The 15,945-nt window shown below is 43.9% G+C and overlaps 1 protein-coding gene, 1 non-coding gene and 1 pseudogene across 3 annotated transcripts in view; all 3 read right to left on the reverse strand.

Annotated features, from left to right (window-relative positions):
• Nucleotides 1–460: 460 nt before the first annotated feature.
• The window catches only part of LOC123106344 (protein transport protein Sec61 subunit beta), a 39,445-nt gene continuing 23,960 nt past the window's right edge, over nt 461–15,945 (reverse strand). The window contains exons 1-2 of one of the 2 annotated variants that reach the window (XR_006451302.1): nt 2,154–2,364; nt 581–867 (exon numbers count right to left, since the gene is read on the reverse strand). Coding sequence is in view for 1 of the 2 variants with exons in the window: in XM_044528542.1 (XP_044384477.1) it covers nt 613–852 (240 nt within the window). In the remaining variant the exon portion in view is untranslated. Of the gene's footprint in view, nt 868–2,153; nt 2,365–15,945 lie in introns of those variants that run through there. The other variant, XM_044528542.1, reaches the window with a different exon arrangement.
• LOC123109390 (small nucleolar RNA snoR27) lies at nt 1,250–1,335 on the reverse strand. The gene has a single exon (XR_006452623.1). It is a non-coding gene; the product is annotated as a small nucleolar RNA snoR27 (small nucleolar RNA).
• LOC123109389 (uncharacterized) lies at nt 1,400–1,503 on the reverse strand (annotated as a pseudogene).

A 15,945-nucleotide genomic window follows, 5' to 3' on the forward strand; every position in this document is an offset into this window, starting at 1 on the left:
AAAGGTCCGAACCGGCGATTTTCGGCGTTCTGAGGGCGCGACTGGGCTGGAGATGCCCTTAGTTGAGGTGGATAGGCCCTGGCTGCCGCACACTAGTGAGTATGGAACCGCGTAAAATTAAAGACTGATATACGCCAAAACAAATGAGAATACATGATGATAAGTTTGCAGTACGACGTAGCTAATATAGTGGTTGAAGATCCCAAGACAAATGGATAGATAGGATTCCAGTGGGGAGCGTCGCGGTGTGCTCCTATGCACTTTCGTTACAAATCACACTTCAGAGATTTGGGAAGCATAAGTTTTACGCAACCAGAACATTTGATTCAGACTCAGGAACCAATCTATAATACTACATCAATGGCTTGTATGCAACATATTTGGAACAAAGCACGGACCCAGGAAGATTCATAACTGTAATAAAGAACAACTGACAGGCCAAAGCACCTTCTTGCAAGGATTCGACCATAACGTCTCATCTCAGTATATATTATCAGGTATATAAACTTATATGGTAATATCGAGATGTCTTCAGGATCCGACAGCCATTGGCTATGTAGTTATTTAAGTCTATGGGTTCCTCTGTTCATAGGTGCAGCTTGCATATGGAACCTAACGGTAGAGCTTGCCAAAAACATGGAGCACAGCAACGACAGCAACAAACCCTATGCTCATGATCAGAACAGCATTTGGGGACATCTTGCGCCCAGCAGCCTCATCGGTGTAGAACTGAAGCATTGTACTGGCGCCACCGCCACCTCCAGCAGCAGCACCGCTGGTGGTTCTACGTCTGCGCAAGCTTGCAGCAGCTGCTGCACTCCCTCTTGCAGGTGCATCACCATTAATCACCATCTTGTTCTTATCTATCTGCATGAAAGTACGAGTTTTGATCAGATCATCAAAAGGCTTGTAACACTAGTATCATAAATGACGAAAACATAAAGAGAGTTATGAAGCAGCATGACCCAACCTGAATCTACGAAACCAAACTCGGAATCTATGGATACAAAACCAAAGACATCACATGTCTAGAAAGAAAGTCAGACGAACGACACACAACGCTATGTTATACCATTATACACACTTTTTTGCAGACATACGGAAGTCAAAAGGCAGCAGAGTCATAAGCAGTACAATGCTTCAGCTCAGAGTCATAAGCAGAGTATATTAATCAGAGAAAATAAAACCTCTTGACTGTCCAAGTTAATTGTACAAAACAATAACGAAAGGTTAAGAACTTCAAGGGTGCCTTGGATCTCAGCAGGTAATGTTTTCTTCAGTACTTGAGAAGTTCAAGATAGATAACGCAGTTAACAATCACATCATTGATCCATGACTTGGAGCAACGAAAAGCAACAAACAAACAAATAACCAAATTACGATACAAGAAAGAAGGCACGAGCATCTCAGACTACGTAGTCCCCAATGTTTTTCTTCACTGTCGAAAGTCAAAATTCAAAGTGCAAGGATGAGTAAAAGTGGATGTAACATCACGGATGCTCTCGAGAACAAACAAATCAAAACGGCACAAGCAAAATCTCGCAGCTACAAACCAATAGACAATAGACATTTCTCGCAATATCTCTCTTTTCTTTATATGAGCAGTCTCTCTCAATGTCTCTCTCTATTCCGTGAAGCAGAGAGACAAACAGCAGTTGCAATATCCAGAGAAGAAAACGCAGCAGTCAGCATCAGCGCCTCTCTATCTATCTATCTCCCAGCCGTGGCCCTCCCTTTCTTAATCAGCAATCAGCATTCAGAACAAGATTCACATGCAGCAGACCTATAAACATGTGTATTAGCAACTCTTGTATGTGTCGCACAACAAGGCAGCAGGAAAATCGCAGCAGCAGCACGCACAAAGAATAAATCGTATGTATCAGCAGCACATATCGGCTCCTCCCCCCACCACCCCCCACCCCGAGATCCCGTCCTGCCTCGAGCGCAGCCGTTTCCTCTGCACCTCGCCGCCCAGCTCCAGCGTCGGGTCTCCGCGGAACGAGCTCCGTCGACAGCGTCCAACACCACGGCGCCATCCATTTCCCCGCCTCGGTCCAGAGCTCCGTGGATCCACCGCCCCGCCCCCCCCAGGGTAACGCTATATATCTCACTGTTGATCGATCTGAGAAAGAAATCGGGGGAAGGGAACGAACCTGTAACGCTTCGGCGACGGCGGCGGCGGGAAGGCGTCCTCCGGCGACCGGCGAAGAGATCGGGGAGGAAATAGGGCAACTGCTGGAGAGCGTTAGCGCGTGGTGATGGGCTTAGGCCGTTATACACACTGAACAGAAGAAAAAAACATCACCTCAAGTATGACAAGGACGGCTCAAAAAATAGTATTGACAAGGAAAGGATAAGGACGGTGAGCAGATCGGTGGTAGGCAAAAGGATAATCATATCCGAAACTCAGTTTGTAGGAGGAGAAAACGCCACATCGAGAGACAAAGTAAGAAGCACGGAAACGAGCACCAACACCACCGACAACGCTTGAAGAACCCCTTCCAGCGTAGGGAAGCAAGGGGTGCATGTTGTATGAGGTAGCAACCTTGAAGGAAAACGCAGCACGAGAAAGAAAAGGACATGTGAAGGGAGACAGAATAAGAGTAATAACACAACACATACAAACAAGGTGATAAATGGATCTAATGGTTTCTAAACCATCTCTGATGTCTCTATTTCTATTGCCTCTGTGATGGACTAGGTGTCTTGAATATTGCCTTTGGGAGATCATCAATCGGTGAAAAATGGACGTAATGGTCAACTCTCGTTGAAAGGCTGACATGGCCAACCTTTGGCATGAATCAGACACATTTTATAGGCAGTTGACTATTTTTGATGTTTTCATGGTCAAATCCATGTATACTCCTTACTAATGCATGATGTGCAACCTTTTCACCACAAATGTATTTGTAAAATGTAAGACCCTTTCAAAATTAAAATCTTCACGTGGTATTTAGATTGGAAGGTCATCTTGGTGAAAAATAATTTGGAAAAACTTTTCGCAAAGATGCAGTAACTGTTGCTTTTGTGTAACAAAGAGGCGATTCAAGGAAGTGGCAATTTGATGCTCGAGCTCAGCTGCACCTGTTATCTCAATCGTTGGCCGATGCGTTGAAATGGTGAAAAGTGTGTCAGGCGCGTCAGGCTTGTTTAGCTGGAAAAAAGGAATACAGCTGCTATACGGTCATCTACAGTGCTGGGCCTGGGCCTTGTTGACATGGATTTTGACCAACATAAATAAAATGCATAAACCACATAAAATATAAACACAAAACGGCAAAATCCGTTTTACAATGAAAAAGGAATTAATTATAACCAACCGCTTGAATTGATGACTAAAAAATTCGGCATATGATTTATTTTCAAGTATAGATTATGCACGCATTAAACCGACAATTATAAAATATGACCAAAGAAATAAACAGCCATCAAGTTTTTTTCCCTATAGAAAAATGGAGGACACGTTGTTTATATGTATGCGCACTGACGCTGACAAAAAAAAATGGGGACGCACGGTTTGTATGTACGCGCACCGTCACGGACGAATAATGATATCAAATTTCAGCGTCAAAAACAACGTCAATATTATCGAAGCATCGTGCAGTATGTTCCTCCATCAAATATCACTGCATATCAACCAAATGTATACAAAATATACTCAAAGAAAATATTAGTATCTATTAAATTTAGCTGGCACGTGCATGCTTGCATATGTGCTAATGCATGCAGGCTAAGCGAGCGTACATGCATGGCATCTGTATGTATCATGGCCCCGTATGGCCCCACACTAGCTAGCTTCTTCCAGAGTCATGCGTACATATATTTGGCCCTAAGTCAAGAATTAGAGCAAAAGCTCACACATTGACAGAACGTGGCCTAATTAAGCCCATACTGATGGGACGTTGCCAGTTCATTAGCGATTAAACAAATAAAAAGAAAAAGGGAGCAGCCCCGCTCCCATGCATGATCTCAGGACGTGGGTGGGCGTGCGCCCGTGCGGCTGGAGCCTGGCGATGCGCTCCTCCGCTCCATACAAATACATGGCCGCTTGGCTGCTCTCCGGTCATTCAATCCACACACACATGGCCGCTCGTCTTTCCCATCTGCTGCTAGAAACACACACATACAAACTCACAAAGAAAAGAAGAGAAAGAGGCAGGCGTGCTGCATCCTGTTGGTTTGAAGGTGAGATTCAATGGCTCTCATCTAGCCCCTGGTTTGGCCATTGTGGTACAAGCCAGGGAGCTTTTTCTCCTTTTTCTTCTAAATTTCTAGCCCTTGGTTCGGCCATCATCGTACAAATTAAGGAGCATGTTTCATCTTCCTAAAATTCTTGCCGTTGGTTCGGCCGCTATGGTACAAATCAAGGAACGTGTTTCATCTCCAAAACAAAATCTCGCCCTTAGTCGGGCCATTGCGGTAGAGACTAAGGGCATGGTTTAATCTCTTAAAATTTTGTCTTTGGTTTGGCCATTTTGGTACAGACTAAAGAGTGTGTTCCATCCATCCTAAATTTTTGTCCTTGATTCGGCCATCGCGGTACAAACCAAGGAGCATGTTATATCTATCCCAAACTTCCGCCTTCGGCTCGGCCATCGCGGTACGAGTCAAGGAGCATGCATGGTTCTTGTAAGCACGGTTCCTTTAAATGTTGCGTGCGCTTTGTCTTATTGATCTCCGTCTTGGTTCGGTCCTTTTAGTGATACAAGCCAAGATGAGCGCCTCGTTCCTTGGTTTGGTCTCTATACATGGATACAAATCAAGAGAGTGTCATAGGTGCGAAAACTCATAAAAAATTGACTTAATTTGGTCATCATAAAAAAGGATATGACTAAGTTGGAATGAAATTACGAACGAACTAAACTAAACTCATGATAATCTCTTGTTTGGTTGCGCTACAGGCATTATGTGTCACGCTAGCTGCAATACAAACAAGAGCATAAAAATATATTCCCTCACTTGGTTACGCTGCACGCGGGCATTATCTTAATGCCACGTGGTGTTAGCAGTAATACGAGCAGGGCAAGACTTAATTAAAAAATGTGTTCATGATACACACCTAGAAACCAAATCATGCAAGATGAATGATAAAACATGTTGCATCGTAGAAAAACCAATCTTACTTGGTTGCGCTACACGTAGGCATTATCATAATGCTACACGGTGTTAGTAGTAATAGAAGTAAGAGAAAACTAAACAGAATATTCAGGCCACATATTTGGTCCAAAGTCAAATAAAATATGACATGAAATGGTCCAATGCTATAAGAGTCTAAACTATTAGCATCGTCATAAATGAATATCACAAACTCACTTTACTTGAGTTATGCTACACACTAGCGTCAATGATGTGACACTATGTGGAGTTAGTACTAATACCATATAAGGTACAAACATAAAACGAAAATGATAAATGTCAGATGACTCATGCAACACCATAATTGCTCCACAAACCTTTGCTTGGTTATGCTGCACGCGGGCATTATCTTAGTGCCACGCGGTGTTAATAGTAATACAGATAAAGCAGAACTTAATAAAAAATAAGTTCACTCCACATCCACATATGCATACAAAATTCATGCAAAATACATGATAAGGCATATTTCATGTAGCCCACATAGGCTTTAAACAAATAAAAAAATATCATAAACAAACTCCATTCGGGTCAAGTTATACGTGTGTGTCATATCATTGCACCGCGTGGTTAGTTTTGATACCGTGTGAAGTCAAAGTCAACAAAATATGGCACATATCATATGCACTATAAAAAGCATCAAAATTGTGTCAGAAAACTTCAGTCCATTACGCTACACACGGGCACCATATCAGTGTTGCCCGGTGATAGTAATAATGTGATGATGCAAAACTTATTAAAATTGGCATGTCACATGTATCCATGCCACCAAAACCAAAGATGTCATATAAAATTCACAAAGAAAAATATATACATATACTATATGCCAAACGTAGGACAAAACAATGCTTAGCCAGAATCAACCTACATTCCGCATATAAATGAGGTTGAACACACACGAATGGTTGCATGCTAGAAGATATATATTCCCAAACATCACACATAAAATCATAGAGGAGTACTTGCATGGAACCAAACTTCAAGCTCACCAAGCAGGAGTTCGTCGTCGACCGCGAAGAGGAGTTCTCTTGTAGTATATTGTGATAGGAATGTGATGCCATTTTATGTAATAGAAATGTTGGAATTCTTAATCAGGGGTTTTCTATTCGGAAATATAATTAACAGAATTTTTATGTAAATGTAAGAGTTCTGGAAATAAAGTATCTGCAATGTTTGATCTTATTTTTATTTTATGCATTTAAATTTCACTCTATATCAATGACGTGGACGCGTGTTCTCACGCCCGCCATTTTCCCGTCATCAGGCCTGTCCGTAGAGGGCACGAGTTGAGTTCGTCATGGTGGAGTTCTGAGCTAGGGATAGGACAACGACCACGAAAGTAGTGATCCATGGCTCAGTTCAGAATGTTCGAATCAATTCACTGCTCGTGTCGCATAGCTCCTGCTCAGAAACAAATTTTGAAATCGAAAGACATCCAAGTCTAGAGGAGAACATCTAAGTCCAGAGAAAGGAAAATTGCCGTCTTCATCAATTCGCTGCTCGTCATCGCTGCTCTTGTTCTGCTCCAAACGACTCCGGCGTGGCAGCGCCCTCTAGCGCACGACGCACTCCCGGAGGCGCCCTTCACTGCGGCTCCTGCGGGCAGCATCAGCTGCAATGGCGTGGCGACAACCTCAACAGTTCTTGCCTCCGACCCCAGCGCGTCAAGCCATTGACAGCGACGACGAGGCTGCGCGGTGGCGACAAGGCGCGCTTACGACCTGCATGTGTGCAGCTGGACGGCTACACAACGGTGTGGCGACGCCGACGCGCGGGCGTCGAAACGCAACAACTGGCGCCGAGCGCGCGGCTACGCAGTGGCTCGACCTACCCGTGTGGCCGTGTCTGCGGCTCCGTCGGCAACGACCACGGCCACACACAGCACGCGCAGCTCCGGCCATCGTCTCAGTTTCCTGGGCGCGGCAAAGAGGCGCACGTCCTTACTAGCGGGCACGCGTCCCGACTGATACGCGACGTCCACTCCGGCGTAACGTCGACCTCCATCCGGCCCAGAAAAGTGTCTGGTCCGTCGACCTAACTCATGTACCGAGACGTCCCTCCAGTTGGGAGGCGAGTTAATGCGACCTGTCATGTCCTCCAATACTGAGAGCATACGTGAGAGAAATACGATAAGAAATACTGGAAACGCTCAGATCCCAATGTGAACAGATGGTTGGGATATCAGGTGCATCTAAGCACGGGCTCAGAAACGAATTTTCGGCGATTCAATATCTATTCCTTCAATGCCTCCTTACCAAGCTATTATTGTGACTTGTCCATATAGCCTTTAATCTACGGACAAGGATTTTTGACACATGATGGCAAGCGAGGATGTTATCTGGGCAGCCCATTCATGCTATGAGATTAGAAATTAATATAGTGATTGAATGAATACTTGAATGATACGCCAGGTCAATTCGACAAATATGACGTACAGAGGTTGGTGGCTAACCATCTTAAATGGAGTTGGATACACGTTCATAAACATGCAAAATACGGTTCTACTCCCTCTGTTCCAAAATATTTGTCCTTTTAGTGATTTTAAATGGCTACCACATACGGATGTATATAGACATATTTTAAAGTGTAGATTCACTCATTTTGCTCCGTATATAGTCACTTGGTAAAAATCTTTAGAAAGACAAATATTTAGGAACGGAGGGAGTAGTTGTTTTATTGTGTTAGGCCATTTAAAAACGCTGGCCGGCTGCGTTTAAACATTTCTGTGTCGAACAGGTACGCCTTTAATGGCACTTAGCAAGTGTGGGCCTGCCGTTTCTGTGCTGGTTTGTTTTGCCAAGTTCATTTTGCATCTCTATAATTGAGGTGTACCGCTCTATTATTTCATCAGGTATTACCTCATGGATGATGGGGTATCTTCCCAGAGATAAATGTAAACTACATGCATTGTTGTAATAACAAAAATAACAGGAATGTTACGCAAAGCAACTCTTTGTCTTGAAATTGGACATGATGGATTAATTAGTGCAGACAATAGTAATACCCCTAGTACAACCTTCTTCAACCTGCCTGCTGGGAGAAGACAGAACAAGATGACCATGTCATCAAACTACAGCGACAGCAGAAGGTTAGCTATCCATTAATTTTGCTACTGTAGCAAAATCTTTCCTATACTAAAATACCTCACTTTCCAACTTCAACCACGCTGGATGGAGAGAGATGGTGGTGCAGGCTTCAAATGCAGTTAACATTCCCAACCTGTGCCTAGTAAATGAGGTTTGCTCCTAGTAAATGAGTTGGATCATGTTTGTCAAGCATGTGGCCCCTTATGCATTGATTGTTTTGTGGAATACAGATCCAATACTGCAAGGAGGAATATTCAATATACGTGATATGCACTGCTTATGGTATGAATACGATACAAATCTGAGAGAAATGGATGGTGAGATAAAGACCTCGCGTGGCGCCATGTTCACCTATGCATTTTCGTTAATCTACCTCCATATTCACTAGTAGTATGAATATGTTCGGAAACTGGTTAGTTGGGGTGCATTCCAAATTGAAGCATCAAATTCGTGTGGGAATTTGTGCTTTACTTTGGGCCATCTTGAACTCACATAATGATTGTATTTTCAATAAAATGGAGGCTCCAAACTTTTTTCAGGCAATCTTCAAAGCCGCCAACTTGATTCATATGTGTTTGTTACTTTGCAAGGAGGAGGAGCGGGCGCTGATGTCCATTGGGTGCAACCAATGATAGATGGTCGCTCAGGATCTGCTCAACCAATTTTGTTGGTGGCCTAGTAGGATTTGTGATGCATGAAGCTCATTATAAGCTCATTTTACTTCATCTTTTCCATTGCCCTTGGGGCACCCATGTGACATTTTATCTATTGAACTTTATTGGACACAAATGGTGAGTTTTGAAATCATTAATAAAATGTTGTGCACATCACTTGATGCAGAAGCCAAGGGTGTTTCTTTTTTTGGAAAAATAAAACATCAACGTACACATAACGAGTCTTTTAAGCACATGCAACTCTTCAGAATTCATGGTTTACTAGAAGGGTTGGGAGCGCTTTGCTGCGCCGTTGGTGTTGTTGGGTTTCTTAAAAAGTACTCACTTTGTTTCAAAATATAAGGTGTATTACTTTTTTGAAAAGTCAAACCTTTTAAATTTCATCAAATTTTTGTAGAGAAATATATCAAATCCATAATGTCAAATCGGTATGATTAGATTCATCATGAAATGAATATTCATACTTCTTTTTTGTTTAACATTGTGGATGTCGATATTTTTTTGCTCTGAACTTGGTCCAAGTTTTAGAAATCTGACTTTCTGATAAACTCATACCCCTTACATTTTGAAACTAACGGAATATTTAGTTTGCGGGGTGGGGAGATGTTGGAGTGTGTTTTATTTTTATTTATAATGCGGTCATTTGGTGAGCCTTTCGTGGTGTGATTCCGTGTTATCTGCTAACCAACCTATATTTATGTGGGAAAATTTCTGTGTCTATGACTGCATGTACTATAGTGGCGCTACAGTATCACATGGGTGACAATTCTTTTTTCTAAATGGTGGGAGGGTTCGCAGGATTGGTATGTTTTTATGAGCCGGTTGCTGCTGATTCATTTGAAAAATCGTTGGCCCGGTCAATCATAAACCAAATCCAAACTAGAATACACAATTAAGTAAAAGAGTTTAAAATTATTAGGGAAGATAGTGAATTAAAAGAATTGAATGAGGGAGCTCATTGAGAAATTATTGACTAGGTCAAAATCGAATGGCCCAATTCTAAATTGAAGACCTCAATTAATTGTGAGGTATTGGAAATTAGGAAGCGTAATATATAGTATAAAATAATTGAATGAGAGAGCTTCGAGAAATTTATCGACCCGGTCAAAATAGGGTGACCTAATTTCAATTGAAGACCTCAATTGATTGTGGACTCTTTAAAACTTGCGAGCATAGTGTTATAGAGGCTATGAAGATAGTCCATTTGCGGAGGAAATTGTTAGAACCGTGTTTGAAATGTATGTGGACATGTGTTCGGCATCAGTGTCCATGGACTGGTCCCCTGTCCACAGATGGATACCGGAGCCAATTTGTGGGTCAACGTTAGAGATGCCCTAAGTACATACGTATATATTTTGTCTGTATGACTGCATGACTACATAGTGTTTCTAATATTTGAACAGCGCAGCATATAGAGGCATGTGGTTGCATCGACTAAGGATTTGAACTGCATAACCTTTCTTGTAGGAACAATATGTCCTCATCTCTTGTTTCTTTCCCAATATTCCAGAGTTCTCGACTGATTGATTTGGCATTTGTGAGTCACGCGCCCCCAATATTCCAGCTGGACATCATGGGCTTCTCACTTTTCCTCATGCAATTGACACTGGACTGCTCATTTCGTGAATTTTTCACTATTTTGTATTCTGTTCTTGCAGGAGGAAACAGAACATGCAAATAGAATGATTACATGATTTTGCAGTGTGTACCCACATAATACAAGAGAGGATAAAACGGTTCTTGCATGACTTGATCAACACTTATCACACTCTTACCTAACAAAACTACATATAGCCCTATATATAGCCTTCTGCCTTAGGAATCAGGATGTTGAAGATCCAATGTTGTAGCGTTAGTATGCTTCTTCTATTTTACTGTACAGTCCATGCGATACTCTGAAATGAAATATTGGAGGAAAACAAAATACAATAGTATTTCCTTATAATACACTCCTACATTACCAGAAAATCCAGAATCGTCAACCCCAGTCCGACCGCAGCCATATTCCTGTCTGCAATGGCGCTCGCCACCAACCACGTCACCACCGCAGCTTTAGATGTTGTATCCGGTAGCGTTGCCTCACAGCCCCGCCATGCCCTGTCCTTCCTCCTGCTCAAGTGCCACACAATCTGCGTCATCCGTGCCACGGAGCATTTGAAGAACCCGGCCACTGCGTCGGCCCGTCTCGGCTTTCCAGCAGATTGCAGGGAGTCCAGAGCAGCCTCTAGGAGATGCCACTACATGCCCGGCTTTTTCTAGAGGGAAGCAAGAAGATGACAACATCCATGTCACCTCGTTGTGTCCTACTTCAGATGTCCACACTCCCTAATTCCTGTCATCCTGGTTGGGAGAATGCTTGCCGGTTCACAAAGCCGAAAACGAAGCATTGGAGTAGTTGGGACAACATCAACACAGCTCTGCATCCAACATCAACAGGGCACTTCATGTCCTGCTCTGAAGTGCTAGTTTTAGTGCTTCTGGTCTTGTAAGGAATTGCTTCGCTCCCCTAAGTATCGTAGTGCAGGGCAAAGTTTGGGCTCATTTTTACCATTTTTAGCTGGATTGTATATGAAACTGGGATATTCAAATGTTGGGTTTTCCACACCTGTTTCCCAAAGGGGAAAAAATGATTCGGATCACGGAGTGGAACCTCAATTTCACTGGAAAGAGCTAACATTGGACCACACGCTTATGCATGATTCCTGCATCTCTTCTTCGTTAAGAAACAAAGCAGTGGCATGCTACAACCATTATAGGCATTCAGGAATTCGACTGAGAGAGCCAACTGAGTGTTGCTATGCTTTTCGAAAGTAGTAAAAATCTGCTATTGCCCCCACAAAAAATAAAATTAAATCCGCTGTCACATCTCATCTCTGTAGTAAAAAACAGATGTTACATTTCATCTGTTTCAATCTCGTGAGATGTGTCAGCCTATTAGACCTTGTATAATGCAAGATGCTTATTAAATAAACCAAGTTTTTCTTAGGTACTGGTACTTATTTCTACGGGAGGAGTGCTTAATTAAGTATCTATCCTCTACAAATAAGCACCGAAACTTAGAGAAAGTTTATTTTTCTAAGTACAAGGTCTTAGCACAACATATAATGTAATTAACAAAGGCCAACAACAGTAGTCATACGTCACACCCACGCCCACCAGGTGTATGTGTTGTGTGCCTGGGTGAACCGTTGGGTTTCTTTTGCTACCTCTCGATGTCCTTGCGGGTTCCAGCCGTACCAAATGTTGAAAACAGTTTCCTGAAAAATAAAAATGAAGAAATGTTGAAAACTTTTGGCCAACTAAGTCAGAATTCATGAGCCCTTAATTCACTGATTATTTGTAAGAATCCATGAGAGTAATATGTGGACACTTTGGGAACCCAAACATAAAAAATGTCATTTCTCCAAGGAATTAACATGAAAATTACAAAATACTGTGTACAATTATTTCTCTTTCTTGGCATTTGAAACTCATACAACTAAGAGTTCCAGGAAGATGATTCTTCCATTGTAATAGTAAGGCTATATTTTAAAATTTACTTGAAACCCCAGAATCATGGAGATTTGCAAGCGCAGATAACAATTCAAGCAATCTTGCTATCTTGTGATAACTAAGCTGGTTCTCTACAATTATAACCAAATTTCCTCGTGCGCTTCCTATGTGCCAGAGGCGTGCACACATGCGGTGGGGTTATGAGTGCCCCACGCCGTAATGGTGCCTCCGTGGTTTGGATGATCTCAAGGAGAGATAACTCGATGTAATTTATGGAAAATAGAAATGGAGGCTAACACTAGTACTTCATGACTAAAAGGATATGACATGAGCCACATTTTCTATGGACCTATATATCTCCTTATAAGCTAAGAACGAAACATTGTAAATTAGATGAACTTCTCTCAGGTGATCATCCTTAGATTCATTTTCTTTCTAATCTGTCTAGTTTCTTGAACTTTAAGTTTGACTGGTAGAACACCCGTGCGTTGCTTTTTTTTAGAAAAGGAGGATGACCCCGGCTTCTGCATCTGGGCGATGCATACGGCCACTTTATTAATTATTCTCACAAGACCTTACAAAGTAATACCACAGTAAGACTAAAGCCGCCATCTAAGTAACAAACTATCGCTACACCTATCCAATTGATGAAGGGGCGCAAATAGCCTGGGCCTAATACCAAACAGACATTGCAGTCAAACCTAACATCTAAGACCTGAGGACCCATCCAGGACGCCTGCCGGGCATGGGTCTCGCCGGTCCGGCGTGCTCTCAGAGGTCGCCGCCGCCAACTGCCACCGCTCCATCTTCAGAACTATACTGATGCATCAACATTGCTGGGTTTGGCTATCGTCGACGCCACCACGGCGCCCAACGGCACCTCCTCCCTGCGCGCAAACAGTTGTGCACGTCGCGGTCGCCACTGATACTCCTCAGCACCATGCTGTCAAGTACCACCAGCCGACATAGCTTGAAGTCTTTGAAAGATCGGTCGTGCGTAGCACCTGCCGACCAGACATGACAAAGCGTAGCACCTATCGGTCAGGCATGACTTGACATCTCCACCGAAGATCCGTGCAAGACGAAGCCGCTCCACCTCCTGCCTCTGACTTCCAGCGCTGCCCCACAAACGATGCTCCCAAGAGAGAAACGACACCGCAGTGCCGCCATCATCCGATCTGAAACACCAGATCCTAGGGTTTACCCCAGAGCAGCACGAGTGGGTCGACAGTAGTTACACGATGATGCCTCCATCAAGGTAACGGCGTAGAACGCCGCCATCGCCTGCCAACGGCTCGGTTTTCACCAGCAACCATGTCTCCCCAACTCGCAGCCGGGACTAGATGATGGATCTCGAGATCCGATCACCAAGCCTCTGGCCGACCATCTCTGACGAAGAAGATGACCACCACCATTGGCCAGCGAGACGACGTGAGATGAAGTAGGGCGCTGCCAGCGTGCGTCCTGGCTAGCACCACCGGCGCTCGGCCCGTCCCGGACCACGCCTCATGGCCGAGGGAAACGGCAAGCGCTGCCATGACGATGACGCAGACCGGAAGCCCAGATCCGGCCCACCCGCGCGCCGCCACGTGGCCACCACCAATCGCCGTTCAGGGGCAGCTCTGCCGCCGTGAGGGACGCCGCCCCACAGGCAGCAGGCGCCAGCCACCGGCGGAACACCGCCGCGCGCCACGGGCCGCCGTGAGATCGCCACCGGCCGCCGCGAGATCTGCGTGAGAACAACGAGGACGCCCCGCCGCCACCTTCCCTGGGGACCACGCGGGCTTCGCCGGTGTACCCTCCGGCGGCGGCGAAGCGGGGAAGGAGCGGGGAGGGGCGGCTGGCGGCACGGTTAGGTTTTTGCGGGGTAGGAGCGGGACTCGTGAGGCTCCGTGCGTTGCTACGGGCAGAAGACGAATACCCATGCGTTGTCATGAAAAAATATGGACATATTGATCAAATTATTCTTTTAAATTCAAAAATACAAGTTAAGCATGGTGGCATCCGGTATTCATCATAGAACAACAAATACAAACTCTCTTTCACTTTTTTCCAGCTCGTCAATCTTCATGTCTCCTTAACCAGCCAAATCGCTCGCCACTCAAGAACTTATGACTTGATATATATCGTCTCTGATTAAATAATATTAGTATCACTCAACTTCACGCATCCATGTGTGCCACTATTACAAGGTACACAAAGCTTAACAATTCCTTAGACTTGTAACGCGCCTCTTATTTCAGCAATAATAGCATCATCAATGCAACCTTATATAGGAAAGGTTCCATTTATCTTGAATCAAGATTTTTTTTTACAACGCCATGAACCTGGTGTTAGTACAAGACTCTAGATACCCAATGCAATGAATAAAATCCAAGATATCCCTTTTTTAGAGTGAAAGATCTCATGAAGATCAAGTAGGCACCTCTCTTCAGTTCATATGTGTTTATCACGGCATGTGGTTTCTAGGAAAATCTCTCAATGTGCTTCTCAATATCGCAGGCTTGGTAATTAAGTACAGTTGTAATAGCTATATGTACCTGGTTGCACACGAAGTACAACTCATGTTCAAATTTTTTCTAGATCTAATGCTTCTGAACCTGGGGATATGTATATAGTTAGTAGCTTTCTTACCAACGCAATGGTCATGGTCGTGGTCGCGGCAGCAGGCGTCGAGGTCTTCCCGGCGCCACCGCTCTCCTTCCACATTCAGAGACAGTGCGGCAGCGACGGACCTGTCACCGGCCTTTAGGTCCGCCAGCTATCACGCCGGTCATGGTGGCCAACCTCGACACAGGCTTCGTCTTCTTCGGTTGTGTAATGGTGGATGCCTCGCTCTCCCTCGGAAACACCATGATGGCCACTGTTGATCCTGCCCTGCCCGCCAGCATGGTCGCCATCGCAGGCATCACCTTCCCGTCCAGCCCGCGCTCGCCGGCTGCCTCTCCCGCGACCCGCTACACAACTACATGGCTCCTGCTTCCATGGAAACGCAATGTAATTTGTATTCACCAAGAAGCAACAGAAGAAATATCACTACATTAAATCCTAGTATGATGAACCATTTAAGCCGAGATACATACAGAGCAACACATAGATTAAAGTTAAATCTAGCAATATAGTAGTACACCTTGGCACCGGGTAAACCCCAGATTAAACAACGTGGTAGATAGTTGTTTACCTGAATGCTGACAGAAGTATACCAAGTAACAAAGCTAGTTACTGGCAAAGCTCAATGCCTCCAAACCAAAGTTGAACTCCTAACAGGAAATGTCAACGAGTCAAGCTAGCTGAGGCCAAACTTTGGAACCTCAAAAATTGGAAGGGAAGACGAAATTAGGGAAGGCAAGAGAAAGAAACTAACATGGGATAAAATTACCTCATTGCTCCAAACATATACAGTACTGCTAAGAAATTTCCTTATTAGTTATTTTGTAGAATTAGCCCACTGATGAGATAAGATACTAAATATAGTTATTTCTTACAACAATCTCTGGAAAATTAGTATTACACCAAATGTTGCCAAGAAACATATACACCGGGACAAGAAGTGCTTCTGT

Source organism: Triticum aestivum, chromosome 5A (genome assembly GCF_018294505.1).
Source record: "Triticum aestivum cultivar Chinese Spring chromosome 5A, IWGSC CS RefSeq v2.1, whole genome shotgun sequence".
In the NCBI taxonomy this organism is placed as follows: domain Eukaryota; kingdom Viridiplantae; phylum Streptophyta; class Magnoliopsida; order Poales; family Poaceae; genus Triticum; species Triticum aestivum.